The sequence below is a fragment of the Thunnus maccoyii genome, chromosome 22 (genome assembly GCF_910596095.1).
Source record: "Thunnus maccoyii chromosome 22, fThuMac1.1, whole genome shotgun sequence".
In the NCBI taxonomy this organism is placed as follows: domain Eukaryota; kingdom Metazoa; phylum Chordata; class Actinopteri; order Scombriformes; family Scombridae; genus Thunnus; species Thunnus maccoyii.
In genome coordinates this window covers 1,417,384-1,444,455 of record NC_056554.1, presented here as the reverse complement: position 1 = coordinate 1,444,455, position 27,072 = coordinate 1,417,384, and the positions used below count along the sequence as shown (strand labels likewise).

General features: G+C 40.3%; 1 protein-coding gene across 10 annotated transcripts in view; it reads right to left on the bottom strand.

Annotated features, from left to right (window-relative positions):
- Positions 1 to 1,808: 1,808 nt before the first annotated feature.
- The window catches only part of peli3 (pellino E3 ubiquitin protein ligase family member 3), a 52,057-nt gene continuing 26,793 nt past the window's right edge, over positions 1,809 to 27,072 (bottom strand). For 6 of the 10 annotated variants that reach the window (XM_042401163.1, XM_042401171.1, XM_042401161.1 and 3 more), the window contains 7 exons: positions 21,603 to 21,803; positions 16,390 to 16,519; positions 15,337 to 15,438; positions 9,080 to 9,304; positions 4,561 to 4,749; positions 4,154 to 4,219; positions 1,809 to 2,664 (listed from right to left, as the gene is read on the bottom strand). In XM_042401163.1, coding sequence (XP_042257097.1) covers positions 2,065 to 2,664; positions 4,154 to 4,219; positions 4,561 to 4,749; positions 9,080 to 9,304; positions 15,337 to 15,438; positions 16,390 to 16,519; positions 21,603 to 21,803 — 1,513 coding nt within the window. In that variant the 3' untranslated portion in view covers positions 1,809 to 2,064. The remainder of the gene's footprint in view (positions 2,665 to 4,153; positions 4,220 to 4,560; positions 4,750 to 9,079; positions 9,305 to 15,336; positions 15,439 to 16,389; positions 16,520 to 21,602; positions 21,804 to 27,072) is intronic. The other 4 variants (XM_042401169.1, XM_042401166.1, XM_042401170.1 and 1 more) reach the window with 2 other exon arrangements.

The window sequence follows — 27,072 nt, the reverse complement described above, 5'->3', positions numbered from 1 at the left end:
GCCCTACACATGGCAACTGTGATGTCCCATGTTGCCAGAACATTTAGGATTTTTATTCTAGGGACCATAAGCATGCATATCAGACTTCATGTCAACCTGGGACATATTTCATAAAAACAATTTGTGAACACATGCAGATCACAAATGGTGGCAACATCGTGTTTCACAAATGATTATCACTTGATACTTTTCTGGGTCCTTCAGGGCTCTTGCATGATCATGTATGGACTGCGTATTTAAAATCAATGTGAGAAGTTATGTTGTGTTGCAAATCTCAGATTGCATGTTGCAATTCTAGAGAAACGGGCCCCGACCAGTAGTTGTTGGCATATCTTGGTCTGGACCAAAATGGTGAATGGATGGACTTCAATAATTATTATTCTCAGAGAAGGGAGTTTTTACACTCACCTACAGTACATTCTCTCCATAGGAGTGCACTGTTGCACTCTACTGGAGCCACCACAGGAAGGGAGTCCCTCCCCAGCATCCATTACTCTGGCTCACATACTGTAGATCTCCTCTGCTGCCTGTCATCCACATGGCGGACGCCCTTGATTTGTACCTCTGCCTCTCCCTGTGGACCTTTAAATAACCACACACACACACACACACACCATGCAGATCATCTGTAGGTGCAGGCAGCTCTAATATATCACTGTGTCAAACGGATATGTTGGAAAGGCAAATGAAAAGATACTTGACATTGCCAGTTGTTGTGCAGGCAGAGATGTTCAGGCTCTGTTTCTGGCACTGATATAAAAACCCTGCAGCAGCTTGTGGTGGGATTGCAGCTGCCCTCTGCATCCAGTCTGCAGTAAGACGGTTTCAGCACTGATATGCAAGCAATATCTGCTTATGCCTACTCCAAAATGCCATCTTTACCCACATCTTACTGTAATATTTAAGATACATGCATAAGTGCAGCTTGTGGAGTTCTTGCATCTGGACAAATCGAAAGCTTACCCAATATTTGTTTAATATTTACTCAGGTGTTGAAGAGGTGATGTGCGGCTCTGATGACAAAGCTGCCCTGTTGTTCTCTCTCTCTCTCTCTCTCTATCTGTCATGGTGGTGAGGCATGGGGCTGCTAGTGACCTTGAGTTATTTTTAGCAAATGGGGGCGCTGCAAACTGGGAGCAAGGCTTAGAGACACTCTGTGGAGTCTGCAGCTTACCATGATGTAGTCTGCACGCTGGCTGAACCTACAGAGGAAAGGCTGCTCATATGGAGAGGACTTAATATTAGTCCAGCTACATGAAAAGGTGCAATTGATGGAAACACATGCAAAGCGGCCTCAATACTAGAATTAAGGATAATTCAGATTCATTATAACTTGGGGTCTTATTTACATGGTTAGGGTTAGGGTTAGGGTCACTTAGTGTCCTAAGTGAGTGCACTCAAAAAGACTGGATAAGGCAATCAGCTTGTTTGATGCACAGGGCCGCAAAGTTATACCTTTCTTGACCAGGATCTGGAGAGACATTGACGTGTATCTTTGCAGAGTTGTAATCGCCACTTAAACTGTGATGGAGGTTTACATTCAACAGTTTTTGGTCATAATTCTAACTGAGTTTGGCTGATCTGGGGGTTTGTTAACATGTCTGATCATTTCACTGCTTATATTTGTTGGCCTGTTTGACTTCTTTTGGGTAATGTCACCATGTTCACAGATCTGAGCAAACAACTTGGTGAGTACAATGTTCTTAATACTGATAGAAATGATGGACAAAACTACAAAAATAAAACACAAGTTGTAATAAATTGCGACTGTCCTTTGAAGTAATGAACAAACACTCACCAAACACGTGTTCATTTCAACACAATTTATTTACAACTTTTCCATACACCTCATATTCCATTTGAAACCTTGGCATCTACTATTGCATGTCACTTTCTGTTCATCATGTCAACAGTCCTTTTCCTGTACTTGGCATCAGTGCTCCCTCTTTCAACCCACACTTGAGTGTTCAAATTCTTGTACACAGTCTCACAGTCTTTACTCAGTAGGTCCACCTCTGTCCAATCCACCATCACTTTCCTCTGAGTGCTTCCCAGGTCTGGGCTTCAGTCGACGGGGCCCTGGAAGATGAGTTTGATGTGGCCCTGCTCCCCTGTCAACCAAGTACCACAGAAGGGGCAGGCAGCGTGGAAGGCATGGGTGCCGTGGGGTAACGGGATCTGGCTCCACCCCACCACTGTCTTTTCTGAGCATACGTGGCCGCAGGGGCAGAAAGCGTGAGTGGGCGGCCCCGCGTCCAGGTACAATCCTCCCTCACAGCCCAACCACAGCGGCACATAGGGGCCCACTCGCCGACACATGGGGCACTCCCTCTCCCCGGTGCTGGCGGGTGCTGTGCCCCCGGGGCCAGCAGGGCCCTTCTCCTTGCGGTAGCCCCAGTTATGGTAGCCGTGTACATGCCCGCAGTTGACATAAACCCAGGGTTGCTTCTTGTCGACGATCTCGCGCTGGGCCAGGCTAGGGAAGGCCAGGGTGTTGAAGCCCACAGGACACTGGGGCCGGGCGGCATTCAGCTCCTGGCGAAGGGACTCCAGCTGTTTGAGGGTGGGGGTGTGACGCAGTCCTGCCGGGGTCCGCCAGAGCAGGGTGGCCCCACACAGATCAATCAGAGAACCGTCCTGTAGGGTGTTTGACTCATTTTCCACCTAAAGAGGAGAACAGAAGGAGGAAAAGGAGCATGGAGAGAGAAGAAAGAAAGGTAGATCAGTTGTCATGACTGGGCTGTCATTATCAAAGTGGAACTGGTGATTTGTTACAGGGCATACTGGTGGAAATAGGGTTACTGCTCTGCATTGTACTGGTACACTATAAACAGTGGTGGAAAGTACATTTACTCAAGTACTGTGCTTAAGTACAATTTTGAGGTACTTGAATACTTTAATTGGATATTTCCATTTGATGCTACTTTATACTCCCAGTCCACTACATTTATTTGACAGCTTTAGTTACTTTTCAGATGAAGATTTGACACAATGGATAATATAACAAGCTTTTAAAATACAACACATTGTTAAAGATGAAACCAGTGGTTTCCAAACTTTTTGGCTTTTGACGTCTTACAAAAAGCAGTGTGTAGTCGGGGTCACATTTCACATGTCTATGAGTTGTTAACAGCTCCACCAAATAGTGATTTTTCCCTCTAAACTTCTCACATGCTTTCATTTCAATAAATGTTCAAATGATCTAATATTTCACAAAAATCAAAGATTAGAGAAAAAGTCCAAAAACTGAAAACAGATTTGTGTCACAGAACTTTGTTTTTTCTTCTTTCCTCTCCCATTAATCATCTCACGACCCCTCAGATTTATCTGCTGACCCTTTGGAGGGGCCCAACCCCTAGGTTGGGAACCACTGGACTTAACTAGCCAACTGTATATAAAGTAGTTGAAACTAGCTCCACCTCCAGCAGCTACAACAGTAACATGCTAATCTAACACTGATGCTTCACTATTAATAATCTAATGATGTCATATATAATAATATATCAGTCAGAGGGACCAAACCACTACTTTTACTGCAATACTTGAACTATATCAAGCTCATAATACTTATATACTTTTGCTGTTGTAGGATTTTTCATGCAAGACTTTTACTTGTAATGGAGTATTTTTACATTGCTGTATTGGTCCTTAAGTAAAGGATTTGAATACTTCCTCCATCACTAACTATAAACAAGGGAATCTTCTAGTATTCCCCCTCAGGGCCACCACATGATGGCACTATGCTCATTGAGCTCTGGTTCTGACAGTTGACATATTCTTAAAATACCATTATTATCACCATGTAGGCATCAAATATCTACAAATCAGTCAATCAAGAATAGTATGTTTGTAATGTACAGTCTGTTATGTTGCTTGTTTGCGGATGATAGCACAATAGTGGCTTTGATTGCTGAAGCGCCATACAGGTGTAAGGTCCTCCATGGTGGACTGGTGTCAAGCCAACAACTCAAGCTAAACGTTCCAAAACATAGGAAGTAGTGATGGACCGTAAGAGTGACAGTGACCGTTTACCACTGGTTATAAATGGTCAGGACATTCAACAGATAGAGACTTACAAATTCCTGGGAGTAACTATTTCCTACAATACTTAAGAAGAAAGCTCAGCAACAATTTGTCTTTTGAAGACACCTACCAAATGTTTCCATTTACTGGAAGGTATGACGCAGCATCCAGACAGTAACTTGGTGGTTGGCAACACCTCAGGTCAAGACACGAAACAGACAAACTGTTATATATTGAAGGTTCAGCTAGTTAAACATGATTGTGGAGTTCTTGAATCTGGAACAAACTATGTTGAAATAACAATAAAGCTTTGAACTTCAAATCTTCTTTTATCCTGAGCATGTTCTGCATGACCTCATACTGATGTAACACAGTTCTTTGTTCATACACTTCATCTTTTTACTGTGTTGCTATAATGATCCAGTTTCGACAGAAAACCCTGCAGTTTCATGTTCTTGGGTCAAATCAAGGTCAGTAACTTCAACCCTTGTGAAGTGAATTTAGGACTCATTTTCCCAACATCCCCCTTCATCTTACCAATTTCCCCCTCTGCTGGGCTGAGCGGGTCTCCCTCAGGGCGAAGACGTTGCCACAAACTGAGATTTCCCTCCAGACGCCTGGAGCTGGCTCAGACACAAACTCCCCCGCCGGATGCATCACCAGCACCCCATTGGTAGTCAGGCCGTCCATCAAGCCATCCGACGTCCTCCATTTGGCAGCTCGTTCCTGAGAGAACCCCCCCCCCACACACATACACATACACACACACACACACACACAGAGCAGGCAGACGTAAAGGTTATGAGAATGATGGGGAGGCACAAAGGGATGCTAGTGGAGGTGGATGTTAGAGGTGGCTGGCTAGAAAAACAGCCAACGTTGCTTTTCTCTGCTGCTATATTTAGCTCAGTACAGAATGACTACTGTACTGACTAATGCACAGAAATGCACCCACACCTAAGAATAAATTCCCTGAGAGAAAGAAAGGATGTATTATGAACACAAATTAGCTCTCATGGAATGAAACAGCAAATTTCTGGTGTATGTAGCTAAAAGCTTTTGAAGGGCCAAGACAGTGTAAAATGCAGGATAAACATTTAGCTCTGGAAACATTTATTTAGAGGAACAAATATTTTCACTGGTAAGTTAAAGGATAGTTCCTGTTCATTGCAACTCGGGTTGGCTGAATGAAGACCGTGAGATGCGATTGAAAGCTCTGATGTTAGTAAGTGGACCTTTGTGCTTAGATTATCCATCCAATATTGTTTCCGAAGGTTTATTTTTTATAGTTTCAGCTGTTACATCGATTGGCATTAGTAATATTGTACTCCATATTAATATCCACAGGGAGAGATTTGCTGGGGGGGATGGTGGGGATTTCCACCCTCTGGTCTATATATCCCTGCATCTGCTGAACTATTTTTATCCTCAGTGGGAACAAAACTTTATCCCCCGCAGTGATTTATGCTGCTTCACTCATAGACCATATAAAATATCTAAAATAAAAATAGCCTATTAAAAAAAAAAATCTAAAAAATGTGCTGCAACCTGAGAACAGACATTAGTGCAAACAGAAATGGACTTTCATTGTTAGCGCTTGTATGACAATAGAGATGACACGGCGTCTAGGCTACGTGATGACGCAGTAAATAAACCAGGGGTTGTCTCCTTCCCTGCTCGCAGATTTGCAGAGATGTGGGTAAAAGAGGGGCGACACGCCACTGATGACCCCTCCACAGGAAAGCAGAAAAAGAAGACAGAAGTCCATCATCAAAGCAGACTGATTTCTTAGTCTGACAAGTAGGTATATACTGTAGCTTATTTATTTTTATGATGACAGCACGTTGTGCTATTGCATGTTGTGATTATTTGTTGCTTGCTGCGTATAGAGCTGAATTAAACAGTGACTTGCAAGAATGACATTAAGTGTATTGTCATGTCTGGCCGAGTGGTGCTAAACACAGTACTGAAAGTAGCATTGGGGGATTTAATTCTGGCATGTTAAATTAGTATTTAATCCTTTGTTTTGTTGTATATGATCACATCTCCTATGTGTCTGCATGAGGAAGGGACAAGACATGAACTTGACATCACATTGTTGAGAGTGAAAATATCAAACTACTTAATGAATGAATTAAAAAAAAAAAAAAAAGGATTAAAATATTCCTGCAAATGCAGTGGTCCAGTTCAAGTTTCATAATTGTTTTATTTAAGTTAATAATCATTTTATAAATGTTACTGTAAGAGCTGCAAGAAATAGCCTAATAGGCTCCATTGTCTGTATAGGCCCACTGTGGTTCTGATTTATTTTCATGAATAAAACGTTTCTTTAACACCCCCCTCCCAATTTTTTCCCAAATCGCACCATATATTACTAGCTGAGATCTGTGAACATAGTGACATCAGTGCAATAAAGTCTACTGGGGCAACAGAACACAAGCAATCAGATGATCAGACATGTAAACAATCCCCCAGGTTAGCCAAAATTATTTGACAGTAATCACCAACATCACTTTTGGTGAAGTAGGTAGTTTAGCTCAGGGGTTCCCAACCTTTTTTGCACTGACAGACTTACTCATCTCTCTCTTTTTTGCCCTATCAGAGTTTTTTTGTGATGTCGCCATGTTACTAGATCTCAGCAATGAACTTGGTGGATACAATAGAGATTACAATAGAAAAATAAGACCTAAATTGTAATAATCTGGAATAATCATTTAAGCGTCAGTGGGTGAGGCCAAAGAACCGTAGCTTTTCAGATCGCATGTTAGCGAACAGGCAAACTTAACACTTCTGCTAAAAAATATAGGTAAGCTTACCTAAATACTTAAAGCTCTTTGACTTTGGCGCCCCCCAATGCTAGTATCAAAGACTGCACTGTTGCAGGGTACGCTGCTAACCCCCACCCATTCAACCCGGGAAGACAGATGCAACACACAGACTATAGCAAATTCCACTAGGATTGTCTCATTTGCTACTTCAACAAAAACATAAATCACATTAAAGTTCTATACATAGAGGCTTTAAATATCTATGAGGATGTGTAATGCTTCACTTGAAAATGCATACGTTTTTATTAAATTGAAATATTCATGAATAATTGTGTGGAATCAGACCAAATGTCTCATTAAAAACAATTCAGGTCAAGGTCTTCCCATACACAATCATGAATTATTTATCAATTCCACAAACATATATCTCAAACATCTAATCTGCATCACATCCTTCATGCAGTTCAGAGGTGAACCACAGAGCCTGATTCAGTCCTGACTTTTAATAAAAGGACAAAATTTGTTCTATATATGAGTATAAATGTAGTCTTGATGGCTGGGGGAGTTATACAAGCCTCAGTGGTGTGTGTGCATGTGTGTGAATGTGAGTGTGTGTGTGTGTGTGTGTGCTGAGCACTGGTTGCTGACGTTATCTCTCTGACTGCTGGCCTAGTTGTCGGGGGTCTTGATGAATCTTGCATGGGATGTAGTCATGCTGTCATGAGAAAGGGCTATTATTGGTTTGCATGGCTTTGTGCACCTAGATGTCATGTTTAGTCCGTCCCATTCCAGAAGCTTCTGCTCTGGTTTTTAAGCTTTCACATCATAAAATATATGTACTTTTATTATATCTAATTACTTAAAGTACCAGTGTGCAGGATTTAGTGGCATCTAGTGGTGAGATTGTAGATTGCAACCCCCCCCCTTCCAAGCGTGTAGGAGAACCTACGGTGGCTGTGCAACTCGCGAAAGACGCAACAGGCCCTCTCTAGAGCCAGTGTTTGGTTTGTCCATTCTGGGCTACTGTAGAAATATGGCGGTACAACATGGCTGGCTCTGTGGAAGGGGACCCGCTCTCTATGTAGATAGAAAGGGCTCATTCTAAGGTAACGAAAAACACAATTATTCTTATTTTCAGGTAATTATACACTAATTAAAACATACTTATGAATATTAAATTCCATTTCTGCCAAGTCTGTTCTGCAAGATACCACTAAATTCTACACACTGCACCTTTAAATTGAAACAAACATGTTTTTTATTAACAAAGAAGAGTCTTCTCAGTATTGCAATGGGTAGATAGGGTTAGGGTTACCTTGACAGTAACATGTTAAGGTTACACAGAAGGGCAACATGTTACTAAGTATCATTTCAATGCTTTAAACATGTATATGTATTTGTACATGTGTAATATTTTTTGTTTTTTAGCTTGTAGCTGCTGTTAGCTAAACTCTGTGACGCTGGGCAAAGCTCCAAACAGCCATAACCAGTGATGTGGAGATACAGTGAGACACAGTGTGTCCAGATGAGGGCTGCTAAGCTGGCCGGATGGTGCATGACTGTGTGGCTGTAATGAACACAGGCAGTGTGCTCCTCTCTATTAAAGGCTACTTCTGGATTACTAGAAGTTGGATCTTATTTTTGTAGTTTTGGCCATCATTTCTATCACTTATGATAACATTGTACTCATGAGTTTATTACCAACATCTGGGAACACAGTGACATCACTAAAAGAGGTCTGAAAGAACAAGAAATGTGTGGTAAATTAGTAATTTCTTAGTCATTTGTCTGTAGAAAATTGTGGTTCATGTATATCAGGTGACTGATCGTGTTTCTTAACCCGTCAGACTTTGTTGTAGTGATGACACTGTGTTAACTTGGTGACTAAATTCTTATTATTAATGATAGGAATATGGCCAAGGACCCACATTTAAAGCACCAAAGTCCATTAAATCTATAACACAGCATATATACAGTGTTTAAACACATGCTGACATATTACATGTTATCATATGTACATGATCTCAGAGTATGTATGTAACCAGACAGGAAGATACAACCAGAGGCAGCACATAAGGACCAGAGCACTTCCATTACACACACACACACACACGGAGAACATTGCTCCCTCAAGCCAGGTCACATGCACCGACACCCATCCTCACAGCTATGATGTCACCCGTGGGTGGCCTAACCATGTCCCTGCTGTGCTATAGTTGCTATGGTTACCAGTCCCTGGGTAGTTTACCAGGAGTAGTCTGGAGGCGCCCACAGGAGAGAACACTCACCCCCAGGAAGATGTTCTTGGAGGAGTCGAAGCCGGCAGCGTAGATGCGGGCGGTGTAGGGAGCACTGCGCTCACACATGATGCGGCAGGCGTAGCGGGAGATGGTACTCTGGGCTGACTGGCCTCCACCGCCACCTTCCCCCGCCGCACCCCCGCCCTGACCACTGCTGCTGCCCGCTGTGTCCGTCACCACGAAGTCGATCATGCTCTCTGTGGACCGGCCAATCTGAGACAACCAAGAGAGAAGGCTGATATCATAAAAAAGAAACAGTACACAAGTACAATCAATCATATCATGTCAGGGATGTGTGGATAGAAAGGTTTTTGTATAATGAGATGTAGCACAGTATATCAGAGAATCAGCCAAGAGTTCCAACCACGTAGTCTGCCTTTGAAGAATCCTCTGGTAGATACATCAACAGTGTGGAATGTTCCATCAGGTCACACTTAAAGGGGTGGTTCACCCAAATTACAACAGAAATAACAGTATTTCCCTCTAGTGTTATCTCTTCATGCACAGGTTTTGAGATATCTGTCTCTGAGACTATGTCTACATTACATTTGTTATTACACACATTGATCACACATTAAGCCATCTAAATTTTAAAAACATTTTTTGTTTTGTTTCTGAGGACACATTAAACAGCTGAATCTCTTCTTCGTTCTCTTTTCAGTTCAGCAAACAACAAAACTGCATCACAGCCAACATCTGGTGAATAGATTACAGAAAAGATCATAAAACAGAAAATTGTCTTAATTTTTCTGCCACACAGCTGACTGTGACTGGAAAGCTGCAGACAGCTGGTTACTGCTCTCTGTGATCACTTATGCTGTGTTTCAATGCAGCCAAAGTCTCAATATAGTTATAATAACAATATAATATAGTTCTCATTTACATATTTTTCTGTTTCTGTTGTCAGATAACAGAGTATGAAATAGTGATTTAAACTCTACATGTTAACCAGCAGTCATTCCCAAGCTGCTGCTCTGTGGTGATAAAATCATTATTTTATTATGGTGACGAAATCTGACAAAATCAACATAAATCCAGGTTGATAACAACAGCTCTGCTGTGTGTTTGGCCATATGGACGTGATAAATCACACAGAATGTTAGAGGCAACTAAAGGTTGTCTCCTTAACTTCGCTGGCACACAACACTGACCCTCTCTGGGCGGCTTATGTCATTGTTTAGCAAAAGCTCAGTTTTCCCCGTACACACTGAATCACCAAGCCAGCGTTTTAAGATTTACACAGACTGGAGGCCAATTTGGAAAAGATGTGTTTTTGGGCAAGAAAATGCTGTTTCAGTCTGGGCAGAAGGCTGAAATAGATAAATATTTACAAATTTACCTGGCTTGATGTGGACTTGCTGTAATAATTTTGCCCTGGAGCTGCTTTCTAGAAGTGTTTAGTACATGTATGAACAAACCTTTAACACTTTCTGACTCATCGTCACTGACTCATCGTCATTGACTCATCGTTGCTGACCAAATCATTCGATTTTTACCATTACTGGTGCCTGCAAGTGTCATTGTCACAGTGCTGTCAGAGCGGTTTTCTATCTAATTGGGCCACTTTTTATTTGATTGTGAAAGTAAAAATACTTTTGGGCTTTTGGGCAGTTTTCCCACAGGGAAAACCAGATGTACATTTGCCAAACCAACCAGTTAGTCCTCATTCTTAAAGTCTTATTTTCTCTTGAAAAACCAAAACATACTGTTTGAAAATACTTCTGATAAAGTATAAATTTCATCTTTGTTTTCAAATGGAATGGGCTCATCGTTTCCTCTTGTGGTTGGAAAAACACCTGCTACTCTCACTAGTTCTCACCAGTACTGCTGGGTGTTTTCCGCCCTGCAGGTTCAGGGGGCAGTATTGAGCACCTTACGACTTGGCACACTCGAATAAGGCAAAGAAGACGCTGCACTCAAAAACTTACTTGGACAGGCAACACAAAGGTGAGAAGTGTTTTCAAACAGCGTCTTTTGGTTTTACAAGAGAAAAGTCTTAAATGATGAAGACTAACTGGTTGGTTTGGCAAGCGTACATCTGGCACACTTCTACTTCTCGGAACTTTTCTATGGAACATTCCAGGATCGTCTCCCACATGGTGAGTGGAACAGTCCCACATGGGGCTAGGGTGAGGTTCTATGTTTAGTATGTTTATTATTTACAGAGATAACTGATTGTGGTTAGGGCAAGGTTGGGTTCAGTTTAAGGGAAGGAAAACAGACTTTGACATGTAATATGAAAACATAGAACAGCACAGTCAATTAATTGATTCTTTGATTGGTACTAAAGAGCATCCTTTCTTTTACCCTCTACCTAAAGAAGAATCCCCATTAAAACTGCTGACAGTGTGTTCTGTGGATTATCTGTTTCTAGAAAGAGTTGTTGAATTGAATTATGGTGGAGACAGAAAACTCAGAGATGGATATCTCAAAACCTGGACACATAAAACCAAAATGATCTGCATGGCTAGATACCACTAGAGGTAGCGGAGTAAGCATGTGGAAGGAGTGAGCCTTTAACACAGTAGACACGGGGAGGTGAGGTAGACAGTCATGGATAGTTTGGAGCAGAGCCCTGTAGATCTGTCTGCAGGAGTCACAGCTTTGTATGGATCTGCGTGACGATGAGAGAAGGTGGTTGGAAAACTACTGTGAGCTGCTGAGAGCAGACAGGTCTGACTCATCTCCTCTTGTATATTTTATCTCCTCAGTCTTTTGTCTTCCCTCTCTCTGGCTGATACTCTCTTTCTTGTGCTTCCTCTTGCTTATTCCACTGCTCTCTCATGACGCTGCAGTCTGGAGAAGCCTGACAAATTTGCAAACAAATGACTTCTGCACTCACTGAGAGGCAAATGCCGTATTCTTCTCACTGACTCTACAGGGCTGAGAGGTTCAATCGCTGTTTGTCTAAATATTAAAATTTGCAAGACATCTAATTTATGCCTGTCTTAAGGTGGTTGAGTTACCATTGCTGAGGGTGCTGCTGCTGGAGGGACAGGTTGTCAGGCATGAACAAAAGATGCAGCCCCCAAAACCACTTTTCTTGTGGTTAATTCTTGAAATATTACAACTGCTTGACAAATAGTCCTGTTTTGTTGTAATTGTACTTTAGCGATTTGTGTTTGTCTTTGTGTTATCCCTTTGTTTCAAGAAGGCTCTGATCAGCCATTATATACAGTACTGTGCAAAGGTTTTAGGTACTTTAGATGTTTATTGTCCCAAATTTATTCTGCAGCATGACAATGAGCCTTAACATCCAGCCAGAGTCCTAAAAAACTATCTTTAGCAACAAGAAGAACAAGGAGTCCTGCAACAGATGGTCTGGCCCCCAACAGAGCCCTGATCTCAACATCATGGAGTCAGTCTGGGATTACATGAAGAGACAGAAGCAGCTGAGATGCCTAAATCCATAGAAGAACAACAATAAGATGGGTAAGTTTAAGGTGCTGTTAACGAAACCTGAGATTTTTAGCATTTGTAAGAAAATATCAGATACACAGTGGCAGAAAGAGTGGAGAGAAGAGAACAAGGATAGGTACTTTTTTCCTTGCAGGCAAATGTTAAAAGGCAAAGTGTAGCTGTGAGAAGGGATGATGTACTACTAAGGTTAAGACTCATTGTGGTCTGGCCAGTTGCATTAAAATAATAGGCAAACACCCAGATGGGCTTTGCCATTGTAGCAATTTGGAAACAGTCCAACAAGTCATAACAGGGTTCTAACAGATTTAGGACTACTTTTGCTTTACTGACTTTGTTTTCTTCTGAAAAGAATTCCCACCTCATTGGAAGAGCAGGTGTTAGTAAGATAGTAACACTCCACTGGCTTGTAAAAATCTGAAATAAACGCAGCAGATTACTGACAGCGGGGGGCAGCATTATACCTTGCAGCATACAGCCAAGTGAAAATCCATTAGAAGTTTGTACGGTTGAATTAGCTAAAGTCTAATTAGATTCCTGATAAACACTATTTCATTGTGTGCTATTCAATTATGTTCAGTTAAATTTTTTATTTCATATTTGTACGCAGATTTTATCTTTGGGGATAATAAAACCTCCTTTTTTGAAAATCCACCTGTGACTCCTCATGCCTTAAAGTTCCTTCCCTCACACCTCTAAACATTGGTCGGACTGTGGGTTTCCAAGAATGGTCCCAATTGGACCACAGAAAGCCAACATATAGAGAAAAATGAAATGATCAAGTAAAATGGAGCTGATGTGTGCATATCTTTGAAATACAGATATGTTAGTGTCAGTTTCTCCCCTCCAGTGACTATTAGGTTTGGTCTGTTTTTGGTTGGGAAATAGTTGTGTGCAGAGGGTCCCAGGGTAGTTCCTGGCCCATGATATGCTGGCTGGACACTACATCCAAAACCCAACAAAATACACCTCCAATTCCTGATGCAGAATACATGTATGCATATTTTGGTGTATATTTTCTCATACAAAGACTTTTGGTTTAGTCATTAATATGTTGTAAAGTCGTTTTGAGTAGAGTTGGTATCTGACAGCTGGTTCTGTTTTGGATTCAGTTCCCATTTGGCAAAACACCCACATTTGCTAAGCTCTTATGCCAGCAAATCTCTTATTGAGAATCTCTCTCTCTCCCCTCCATCTTTTTAGTAGCACTGTACAAAACATTCAGGTAATATTAGCAGGCTTCTCATATTCAGCCAGTGCTGACCATCACGTTCATCAGTTAAAATGAATAACATCAGCTGTAGCTAATTAAAGTCCACTGAAATCACATATAGTCATCTCATTTTGGAGTCAGAAATGACAACGGGTTTTAGAAATGTATTCTTAATAGTTTTGCATTATTAAAAGGAAGAAAAACAGTCTTTGGGAAAATATCAGAAATGTCTATCTCAGTCGGCTGGAGGGGCGTGCCGGTATCTGTGTTTGATTGATAGCCACTGGCAGGCTACCGGTGTTACACCATTCAGAACAGAGACAGAGTAAACAAACTGCTATAGCTACAAGTCATGGACAGACAGAGTACTGTTAGCAGTGGTACTGAAGAGCAACTGCCACAGCAGCATCTAACTGAACCTAAGTGACATTTGCAGGCACATTTTCAGCTAATTATCTACCTAGCCCGATAACTGACACACTTTTCCCAAGTGAATGTTTGTTTGGTGGCTCATTCCACAACCTAAGGTACAGGACAAGACGTGTGTTCATGTTTGTAAGTTAGATAGGAGGGGGACTTTAGCAGGAAACTAATGTGAGTTGCTGTTCAGAGTCTGTGGCTCTTGTGTTGTGTAGCAGGATGCTATCAGGCTCAGTGTGACCGTCTGCTCTACCTATGATAGAACACTGACATTACTGATTTATGCAAAGATTTGATTGGCTGTATAGAAACAAGGTTGCCGTCTACATAGACAGATACCTAATGGTAATCTCACAAATTAATGCAAAATTAGGGGGAAACCAAAACACATAATATATAGATTTCTCCCTTTTGGATATATGTGTGCTGTAGCAGACAAAATGGTAAATGGACTGTACTTGTATAGTGCCTTTCTAGTCTTCCGACCACTCAAAGCGCTTTTACACTACAAATCATGTTCACCCATTCATACACTGAATGGGTACAGGGGCTAGCATGCAAGGTCCCAACCTGCCCATCAGAGGAAATTAACTATTCACACACATTCATACAGTGATGGCACAGCCATCAGGAGCAATTTTGGGGTTAAGTATCTTGCCCAAGGACACATTGGCATCTGGGCTGGAGGAGCCGGGAATCGAACCGCCGATCTTCCGATTAGTGGACGACCTGCTCTACCTCCGCCCACAAAAAAAGCAATTTCATTTCAGTTGGAATTAAAAGTGAATTCCGTACAGCTATAATGAATTTTTTTGTTGATATCCATTTAACATGCTCTCTGCAAGTCAGAGTCTGCAGCAAAAATGTGATCCCAGATCTCTTAACTATCTCTTAAGTAACTTATATATTGACCTTCTCATCATGCTCTTGGAAATAAAGGAATCGGAACATGTTGAACTATGCCTTTATTGTGAAGTGCTGAGTTTGCATTAACAGCAAACACCAGTGACAACATGAAAAATGGGAGACCAGAAAACAGGGAGTTTTCATATTAAAATATGATGAAGCATAATAATACACCAGTGAAAATAAAAAAAAAAGATAGCTCTGGATCAGGTCATAGCTAAAATGTTGTGTTGGCATCATACCTGTGTGTGTGTGTGTGTGTGTGTGTGGTATGTGTGCAGACACTGACCTGAAACATGTCTGTGTTGGTGTCATGGGTGTACTCCACAATGACAGAGTGGCTCCGTGACAGTGTGTAGGAGATGCTGTGCTGGCTTTTGTTGCTGAGTGCCTGCCAATGGAAAAGACATTATCCAGGTCACATGACAAGGAGAGCTGAAGGTCTGGCCTCCAGGTAAATCTACCCAGAGGACATTTCCTCTTCTAGAGGATCAACCCCGGCTCTGATTTAAAGATTGCTGTCATTTTATTAGCTGACACACTGTTATAATGGAGTGAGATCATCTAATGTTTTTTTCTAACATTATGGAAGCTTTAATACATAATATAAATACAATATATGTAAAATATATACATACATTATAATATTTCAACCAGTACAACAACTGAGTCAACTCATACACAACAATCTGTTGCTGTGAGTTTCTCTTTTTTTATTCACTAATTATTTCAAGATGCTTCTACTTTGCCATTTTTTTGAGCGGTGTTAAGCTACTGTCAATGAAACACTTGCTGAAGATGTTTCACATTAAAAGCCTACAAGGAAGACATGAATTATGATCCTTGAGAAGCTGGAGGACCTTATATGTAGACCTTGCTGTATGTACAGAAAGTGTTCAAGTTTCATTGATTGTAGCTTAACAGAATGGAAATTATTAGTGAATGAAAACAGTATTTCTATTAGCAAAGTAAAATTGAGTGCGGCATAGTGTTTAACTGACATGATTCTATTGCAGTACTGATGGAATTAGTGCTGAAATATAATCTGTCAATAACTGGTATTTAATTGTAATTTAAATATCTTCAGCCATTTCCAAAAAAAAAAAAAAACAGAGTTTGTTTGTTTCCTTCACATTAATTAAGCAGCCTTGGGTCACCATAGAATTACCATGAGAAAACACATAAAATAGATTAATTAGTACAATTCTTTTACTGTAACACTCCCTTTGGCCGACACTAGTTAATGACAACTATTTTAAGTAGTGCCCCTATATGATATAATTCTTTTTATTAACATATTTTTCTTTTGGAGATGTCAAATGAATGTGTTGTGACCTCTCACCTTTGACACCAGAGGAGTTGAGACATTGTGGATAACATCAGGCTTGACCCCGTTGGCTTTGGGTCTCTTATAAAGAGCCAGGCGACTTCTTCTGCGACCCTTGTCCCCATTGGCCAGCGACCCATTGTGCCTGCGAAACATGAAACTGGGTTGAAATTGACATTCATTACATTTCCTGTTTTATTTTTGAAATTCTGTCTATATATAGTGCTAAGCGCTCCTTGCTGTGGTGTTTCTGCACAACATCTCCAAGAGATCGCTCAGTCCATCAGAATTGTGTCTTTTCTTAGTATTTCTATTGATGAAGACTGACCTCCTCTGTTTATTTAAAGCAAACCAGACACATAAGATGATACTGTGGAGTTGGTTGCTCCATGTGTGAGCCACCAACATATAGCCAGGTTTCTGAGTGATTCAAATAGTATTCATATGCTGACTTGTATGAATGAAACTGTTTACTTTTGTTTCATTGTCCACTTTTCATTACTGTGACTGGACAATGGCTGACATCATCTGTAAGGAGGAGGATTTTACCCAAAATAAAAAAAAAAATTGAAAATTAAAAGATAAATTGGCAAATGAATTATTAAGCAGGATAATCAGCCCATAATTAAATGTTAAAAAGAGGAAGGAAGCAGAAAAAAGAAATTGAATATTGAAATGACTATTGGTTATTATTATGGTTATTATGAAATGGAAAAAACAAAACAATAATATGAGTATTTCCATTTAAGTTTTTCTTTTTTTTGGTTTTTAAATTTGACTTTTCAGTTGGCCATTTCACAATAACCACTTTCTCAGTTTCCTTTTTCTTTTTAATTATGGGCTTATTATCCCAAGTAATAATATAATAATAATTAATTTGCCTTTTTCTCTTTTAATTTTCAGCCTTCCTTTTTAATTGAATTCTGGGGGAAAAAGTATGCTCCATAGATCCAAACTATTCTGCTACAATGCAATGCACACACAAAAAAAGATTTAAAAAAAGAGGAGCTGCTCAAAGCTGGAAAAAAAAACAACATATTGACGATAGCTGCAAAACAGCTTTGTGATCACCCCAGAAAACAAAAGAACAAAAGAGAAAAATAGTTTGTCCATTAGTGGGGTTTAAGTGGTACTGACATCCTAACCTCACATGTATGACTGTACATACTGTATCATTTTCTGTTAGTAAAAAACTTTTATGTATATAGATTTTTTGTAAAAACTACTTACTGCAAAAACAGTATACTAAGACACATCATATGTATTAGTAGTATTATTGTGTAGAGAATTTAGATCTTACTGTTTATAAAATGGCTTTAGGTCTGACAACTGCTGCTGATCTGGAACTTCCTATTTGCAACCTAATGTTCTTTATATACTTTTAACCATTTTATATAATGGTCTTAATTCTAAATGTAAAATTCTTGCACTATATAATGGTCTCAAAAATGTGGTATGAACAGCATGTACACTACTTTTTAGCTAAAACTCACACAATGCAATGCTTATCCTTTGATAAAAATGCTGTTATTCAACACTACACCTGTCAGTGATGTTGAAAAATCATGTAGACGATTCATAAGTGTCCAAAATCTCTATTTACTTCTCAAACTATGAAATAAACTACGGAGTGATTCTGAACACAGATCATGTAAAGGTTCAGTACAAGTCAAATCAAATCAAATCAAATAATGTGATAACAAAAAGGATAAGCCATACACACTGAAGTCAAATTTATACACTATAGGTAAGAAAATAATCCCCCAATAACCTCACCTTGTAGAAATAAAATATCCTTTGCCAATTCCATGGATTTATCACAGATTGGGTGTTATCCCGTATTAGCAGCCATGTTTATAATGTATAACGAACAACACTCACTCCAGTCATGTTCTGCTGCCCACAGAGAAGCCATGATTGGATGGATGTTGTAAAATGTCGGTGGCAGGTAATCCCCCTCTCCCTGTAATCACATTGACAGGGAACCAAGCCATTCTCATCATCCATTAGTGCATGGATCAATAGGTCGAGGAGTGGAAGCATATGTCTGTGTCTCTATCCTGGGAATAGCACCATACCATATGGGAGGGATATGCTTCTCCCACACTTATATATACAAACTATAACATGTCTGTCTCTGCTGTCTCTCTGTCGTTATGGTTTCCAGAGGTGGAAGACCTATTCAAATCCTTTAAAAGAAACAATGCAGCAATGTAAAAATTACAAGTAAAAGTCCTGTATGAAAAATCAAACTTAATTAAAAGTATTATCAGCTTGATGTAGTTAAAGTATTGCAGTAAAAGTAGTGGTTTGGTCCCTCTGACTGATATATTATTATATATGACATCATTAGATTATTAATACTGAAGCATCAGTGTTAGAGCAGCATGTTACTGTTGTACCTGCTGGAGGTGGAGCTAGTTTCAACTACCCTGTATACAGTTAGCTAGTTCAGTCCAGTGGTTCTCAACCTAGGGGTTGGGCCTCTCTAATCTTTGATTTTTGGTGAAATATTTGATCATTTGAACATTTATTGCAATGAAACCATGTGAGAATTTAGAGCTGTCAAATAAATGTAGTGGAGTAAAAGTTTAAAGTAGCATCAAATGGAAATACTCAAGTTAAGTACCTCAAAATTGTACAGCAGTTGAGTAAATGTACTTAGTTACTGATGTATGTTAAGGTTTAAATTTACCTGTGTCTCCCTGTGGCTCAGTGTGTGACATCTTTGTGTGGAGTCAAATGAACTCTTTCCCTGAAACTAATTGGCATAAATAAGTCTTCTGTAGCACACTTAACATGAAATATAGTTCCATTCACCTCACAAATCCCCAGTTTGTTTGACAGAGTGAGGTGAAAGTGTTTGAAAGTGTGAGGGCAACTGGGTCTAAAGGAAAAAAAAACAAAATGAGAAAAATGACAAAAACCAGAAAAACGAAAATGATCTCCGTCCACATGAGTATCTTGTCTCGCCAGCAGGACAAATAGAGAAATCCTGCCAACAGGGGCCAATACGCCTTGATGCGAGAGATAGTGAGACAACGTGCACAAGAGAGAGAGAGAGAGAGAGAGAGAGAGAGAGAGAGAGAGAGAGAGAGAGGGAGAGAGAGGGAGGTTGGCAATGGCATGACAGGGAGTGATGAGGAAAATGCAGCACAGACTGTGCCAAGTTTGAGGTATTTACCCCCAAAATAGCCTATAATAGCCTGCAAACTTAAATAATTATTATCCAGACTTTTTACTGAATCACATGGTCCCCTCACGGTCTGGTACTAAATGTTCTGGTCTGTGGACTGGGGAACCCCTGGTTTACATCAACTTGCCAGGTTCTCTTGCTTTTTCAATTAAGACAAAGGCCCAGTAGCACATCACTATACATTCATGGCTAGTCAGTGCATCCGTTGGAGTTTGCTTCCTATAGTAGGCTATCACTTACCAATCTTGATTGACTTGGGTTCTGTCCAATCTCAAACAAGAACATTGCTGTGTTTTCTGAAATGTCATTGCATTTTCTGAAATGTTGTTGTGTTTTGACCTTCAGGGCCACCCTACGTTTGACTGTGATTGGCACAACTGTTACAGAGCTATGAGAGCAGTGATGTGACTGGCTGTGAGAATATTCAATAATCACCACATGTGCTGATCTATATTCACCTTCACTCAGCCCTTTTGTACGCTGTGCTGCTGCACATACATGAACCAAAATAACAGGTGCACATGAAGACGCCCACACAGTCCGCGCGCCAGACCTACCATGCTGTGCTTGGCATTTATTATTCAAATTTTATCTGAGGGTGCAAAATATTAAACTGAGGGTGCAATGCATGCTTTTGCATCATAGTAGAACTGGGCCTGCATCATTGTTTTCAAAAGTCTCCGTCTCTGCCTGTCCAGACTAAAACGCAATCCCGGCGTTTTCAAACTACATAGGGTCAGCAGGGTTTTCAAAAGTGTCAGTTTTAGGGGTTTGAAAATGCTGGAATAGTGTGGACGCTCAATATTTGGTAGTGTCTTGGTGACAGAGTGACTATACTCACAGGGATAGTTGGTGAATTACTAAAGCTGGCAAGCTAACCACTAACATGCTAGCACTAGTCAGTCACAACACTGGCAATAACCGCATCTCACGTGGCTGGTCACTTCTCAGGGTTCTAGATTACTCAAAGAAATACTTGAACATTTTTGGAGATATGCTATTTACTTAATTTCCAAGAGTGATATGAAAAGAGGACGAATATCAGTCTCATGTCAGTGTGTTAGTACAAAGCTGGTGTCAGGACATAGGTAGCCTAGCTTAGTATAGACTGGAAGCAGGGGGAAACAGCTAGCCTGGCTCTGTCCAAAGTAAAGCTCACGCTGTATCTTTTCTGTTTAATTCGTACAAGAACAGAAAGCTAATGTGAAGCTGGAACACAGTACACTTCACATTAACTTTAAAGACATCACAACTAAGACATCATGACACCTTTTAAAGGGGAGTGTTTATCCTTTCAGATTTAGGATGCTGAGGTGAAATGTTATTTGCCATTGACACCATGCAACCTCTGACTCTGGAGCCAATCATCTTATGCTCTGTTCATACTTTCCCGCTAAAAGGTGGTATTAAATGGAACCTTGTACTTTACATTGATGTTGTCATGTACATTTATGTGGTCTAACTTTGATTTCTTTTCTTCTAAAGAGTGAGCTGCACTTGCATCAGTTGATTTTTGGAACTACACACTTTTTATATGTACCACACCTCTTGCACAGATCTGCATGTGTGGATGCCTTTGTCTCTAGTCTGCATGTCCTGCCAGTAATTTGCAAAGCCAGACCACAGGTTTTGCTCTGGTCACTTTTAAGACGCAATAGGCATTTACATGGAATAGGAGCATCATTGGTGGTTGTAATCAATAATTACTTTGCAGGCAATAGGCTCAGCCTTTAGCCAATGAAAATACAAAGCCCAGTTTCTGTTCAAAATACTAGTCTTTGCAAACATGCAAACATCAAAATCATTCTCAATAGCTTCCAGGTTTAGTTGATTCTTAGTGGATAGTTTTAAGACCTGAAACTCATGGCAGTACTCTGCGGCCCTACTCAGGCCCTGGTTGGGTCCTGGGTCAGATCTTGGGCACAAGGAACTCACACATGCATCTGTCCTCTCCATATCACAAACTCATATAGCCAAAGGCAGACATATTACAACCATGTACAGCAGCAGATATGGCACTTTAGTATCTCACCCTAAGACGATGAGCTCGCCGTATTTGACGGGCTCCTTGTCCTCGGGGAAGACTCCGTCGTGGGGTTGTGAGCTTGAGCCCAGAGGAGGCGAGGGCTGGCTCTTGTTGCAGGACGGGCGCAGCTCCAGAGATGGGGGGGGACACAGCGCCTCTGAGCTACCCTCCAAAACCATGCCCACCGGCCACAACTGGGGCTCGCTGCTGGGGAGGGGAGGATAGGGGTTCAGAGAGAAGTGTCAGATAATCTGGTGTTACTGATGAGGAAGATTCATTCATATGTGACAGAATAACATGGTATCAAACAATGGATGATAACTAAAAGGAGTACACCAAGTTTTTGGTAACTGCTACTACCATCCATTGTAGATCTGACAGCTGCTGGCTAACACTTAGCAAACACTCTGCTATATGCTAATATGTAGCCTCCAAAGTAACTGGACTGAACATTGTTGCATGAGGACTACAGGTATGTCTCAACAAGATGTATGCCAAAGTGGTAGCATGGAGTCCAAGATCAACCAGGGACAATAAGCTTTAAATAGCTGAACCAACTAAATTACAGTCAACATTAGATTTTATTTCAATGTATCTGCCAGTATTGTTGGCTTTGCAGCCATTTTTCCAGTAGTTTGTTGACGTTTCAGTAGTTCTGTTCACCAAGTGGGAGATATCTTAGTCAGGAATTCTTTAATTAATTACTACACAATTAATACTTAAGGATTAAGTATTAATTGCATTGTTGACATAACAGATAATCTGTCAAAAACTTGGTGTATTCCTTTAAAAGTAGATATGGGGGAAATGGGTTAGACCATTTCAACACTCTTATAAGTAGAAAAACACAGCATTAGTTTAAGTCCATTACAAAATATAAGCATCTGCAAAATGGAAACATAGGTAGTTGTATGACAGAAGTGTTATCACAGAACTTGCAGTATATAGCAAAGGACTACATATGACATGATAAATGGATGAAATTATAGCATAATGTGTATACCAAATCTGACAAATTGGCAAACTGGCAATTTAACCATTAACACTCTTTATATGAACAGACTGAGTCTGGGCATGAAACATTGTTTTAAAAGACATACAACAAACTTCAGCATCAGTCCATATTGAAGAAATATATGGTCATGATGACATAATCCACACAATGTCGATTCAATTTTAAAGGTAAATGTGAGTTGAGTTTATCGCTAAATGCCATCTTTGTCCATTTTCTACAGGAACATTCAGCTGTGGTGTTTGCTGCATGGTCAAAACATTGACCACACAAGTCTATAAATATAAGTTTGAAAATTATCTAAAAACTGAGCCTGCCTGATGAAAACTCCAAAAGGTTGTTCATATGCAAAATAGAGTCCCGCTAATACTAGATTTTTGAGGCTGATAATGATATCCATATTTGACAGTTTTAAAAATCTGATAACATTATATCAGCTGGATTTTTAATTTTTTTTTAACATAACTACATAACATACAAACTTGGTTAAGATATGTAGTGAGTGGGACATTTTACAGTGTAAAAATAAACTTGTCTGTGCTCTCTGGTGGACAAATGGTGTCAATGTGAGTCTGTTCCTAAATGAATTGTAACATATCTTTGGCATTTCTGTACTGATAGGTCTTGTTGATATTGAGGATATAATTGTAGTGTTTGAGCCAGAATTGACTGGGAAGGGATCAAATTGTCCGATGAGTACTTTTGGTGGTCACTGCTCCATTCAAAAGTTATATAAACAGCTCTGTGAAAACAGTACATGTGCATACCAGGTGAGTGCAACAAGATGATACAATAATTAATATGAAATATATTATATATGTATAACTAATATTGTTTTCAGTATTGTTACATAAATGGGAACCTTAAAGATCCCCTCCAGACATGTATTAAGACATATAAAAAAAATCTCTGTTTGAGACAATAATGTGTGTCTGATATGGTTTTCCCACAAAATAGTATAATTACCACTTTAAAATCCTTAAAATAGTATCTACTTCTTCTCCCTCATTAAAAATTGCTGATTCTATGAATATATTTAATTTAAGAAGTTTAACTGCTGGACACAGGATGTCTGCTACTTCACTGTAAAGACCATTCTGAGTGTATGTGCACTAAAGGCTTCAAGTTTCCACATCATACTTGTGAAAGTTGAATATTGGACCACGATTGGCTTCCAAACCTCCAAATCATGCTCATAGGCCCACTCCTTAAAATCCTGATCCTACACTATCAGCAGATGAATGTGAAAACAGCCTTCTAGTGTCAAACTCTACACATATATCATTCTGCACAGTGAAGCTCAAACATACAACTGAAGGAACAAGAAGAAAAACACATTTTTGAGTGGAGGGGGACTTTGAAGGACCAGTGTGTAGGATTTAGTGGCATCTTGTGGTGAGGCTGCAGATTGCAACCAACTGAATAACCCTCCCCCATCTCCTTCCAAGTGTGTGGGAGAACCTACGGTGGCCGCAAAACTCGCGAAAAACATGAAAGGCCCTCTCTAGAGCCAGTGCTTGGTTTGTCTATTCTGGGCTACTGTAGAAACATGGCGGTGCAACATGGCTGGCTCCATGGAAGAGGACCTGCTCCCTATGTAGATATAAAGGACTCATTCTAAGGTAACGAAAACACAACAATTCTTATTTTTTAGGTAATTATACACTAATTAAAACATACTTATGAATATTATATTCCATTTCTGCCAAGTCTGTTCTGCTTGATGCCACTAAATTCTACACATTGTACCTTTAAGTAGACCTGATGCTGCTGCTCAGTTCTGCATGCTTCAGAGGACCACATTAAAATTACGAGCTTAAAATATGGATATGCTTAAAAATATAACTGAGTGGTTCCAACTATTGTTCTGCTAGACTTAGAGTATCTGTCAGTCAGTACTCTACTGCTATCTAGCTAGGATGTACGGGATGGATGTGCAGTCAGCTAACACTAGACACTATCTACAGACAGACCGACCAAATGGTTTTGGAACAGCAAAAAGGACAATCTATCTTTTTAAAAAACCAAAATGATACAGACTGGCACTCCTTTCTGTAGTTTGGCTTACTCACAAAATTAACGTTGATTAGCTACAGCTCATAAAATCTGAAAAGAAAAAGCCTTTTAACAGCATTGGCTCTGCATTTGATTTTATGGTGCGCATGAGGGTTGTAGTAATGGGACATTTGAAGGGGGTCTCTCATTTACAGTCCTTCTCCTTTGCATCCATGTTAAAAAACCCAAAATAGCCATAAAATCTAATTCAGGAGTAATTGGCTAAATATATGTTATTACTGCAGCACAGGCTGGGTGGCCAGACTCAGTCTTTGTGACGTTGGCTCTTCTGGTAATTGTCATCCTCTTTATGCGACTGAAGTGCTTTCTGTTTGCTGACCCAGGGCCTTTACAGAACAGCCGGCCCATCCTAATAGGATTGGATGGGCACAAGTGATCCAGCTTTTTCCACAAAGGCAGATAAACTGATACCTGCATCTATGAACCCTGTTAATACTTTATGATGCATGTGCTGTGCCCCGCCATTTTACTCGTGGTGATGAATTGCACCTTTGTGACCGCTGGCAAGAGATATGGAGCTCTGAAAGAAGGAGTACTGGAAACAAGAGAGCATGTCCCCTTCACAGGCTCTTACAGTTAACAACCAGATAACCATCAATTGACAAACTGTCGTTTCTGAGGTTCTTAACGAAGCCCAGGAGGCGAGCAACCTTTCCCTTAGCAGGAGCCACCAAACAGAGAGGTGGAGCAGCTTCACTATTACTGCCTTTCATTTCCACAAGAGCTTTATTACAATGGCATTTCAAAGCTTTCGATTGCAGCCCTGTCAAATTAAACTAAGGGCTTCGCATTAAAACATACAATTTTCTGATAACAGAAATCCATGATACACTAACAAAATCACCAATGACAAGCATTTAATTAACTGGCGAGAGAGTAGAGGAAATATGAATATTATTCTAAAAAAGAGAGGGATAATTTCTACCACATACAGTATGAGTCAGTATGTGGTTATTTTGACATTCCTTTTACACAAGTCAAACAAAGCTCAATCCCTGTCTTTGCACACAGGTCCTTAGCCAGCTCTTAATGCTCAAGCCTATTATTAATCAAAAGTGGGCGAGACCACCTACACGGTTGAAAGCGAGCGGTGCAAAAGCATGACAAAGCCCTACAAGCTTTGTTCTCCCTTTGAGCAGATTAGATAATCATCCTGGGAACGTGAACGTAATAATACTGAAAACACTATCACAAGTTTGGATGCTCTCCTCTTTCTTCCTGTTTGATTTTTCTGCGTCAGCATTAAGGAAAAGTCCTTTTACATCATCCACACAAAACTAACCCATATAGACTACACTACATGATATGCGCAGTCATTATTAGATGTGATTGAATTTTCGCCATCTGATGGCGCCCGATGAGGAGGATACCTCCTCATAATCAGATGACGAATGGCAGTAGGCTGATTCAGGCAGCCAGTGACCATTTCATTACCCATGCTCTCTTTTGCCCTGGCTGGATATTGAGCGGTGGTAGCGAGGCAGACATGGAGCAGAGTGGACTCATGGGAGGCTGGATGGACAGAAGCATATAAAGGGAGAGGGAGGAGAAGAAGAGGAAGAAATAGAGAATAGAGAGTAAATGGAGGGAGGGGCTTCTTCAGGGTGGCAGAATGCACCCTCAGAGCTTTATAGAGGTTTATATTCTCACAATGACTTATCATAACATCTAAATGTCAAAATTCACCTCCCACACCACTGCAGTTTGGTCTGTATTGGAAGAATTAGGGATGCACCGACAGTTTTCCTCTGCAGATACCAGATACCAGAGCCAGTTTTTTCACACATTTAAAATCTGTCTACAACACTGTGTGGAGCCCATTGGCATCAGTTTATGTAAGGTAACATGAGGCCAGGGATTGCTGTAGATTACAAGAAACTGCACATAAATCAAATGTCAAGGACTGCCTTTTTTCACTTACGTAATATCGCAAAAATCAGGCACATCCTGTCCCTAAAAGATGCAGAAAAACTAGTTCACGCATTTGTTACTTCTAGGCTGGATTATTGCAATTCCTTATTATCAGGCTGCCCTAACAAGTCTCTAAAGACTCTCCAGCTGGTCCAGAATGCAGCTGCACGTGTATTGACTAAAACTAGAAAAAGAGATCATATTTCTCCTATTTTAGCTTCGCTACATTGGCTTCCTGTAAAATCTAGAATAGAATTTAAAATCCTTCTCCTAACTTACAAAGCCCTTAATGGTCAGGCACCATCATATCTTGAAGAGCTCATAGTACCGTATTATCCCACTAGAACACTGCGCTCCCAGAATGCAGGCTTACTGGTGGTCCCTACAGTCTTTAAAAGTAGAATGGGAGGCAGAGCCTTCAGCTATCAGGCTCCTCTTCTATGGAACCATCTACCGGATTCAGTCCGGGGTGCAGAC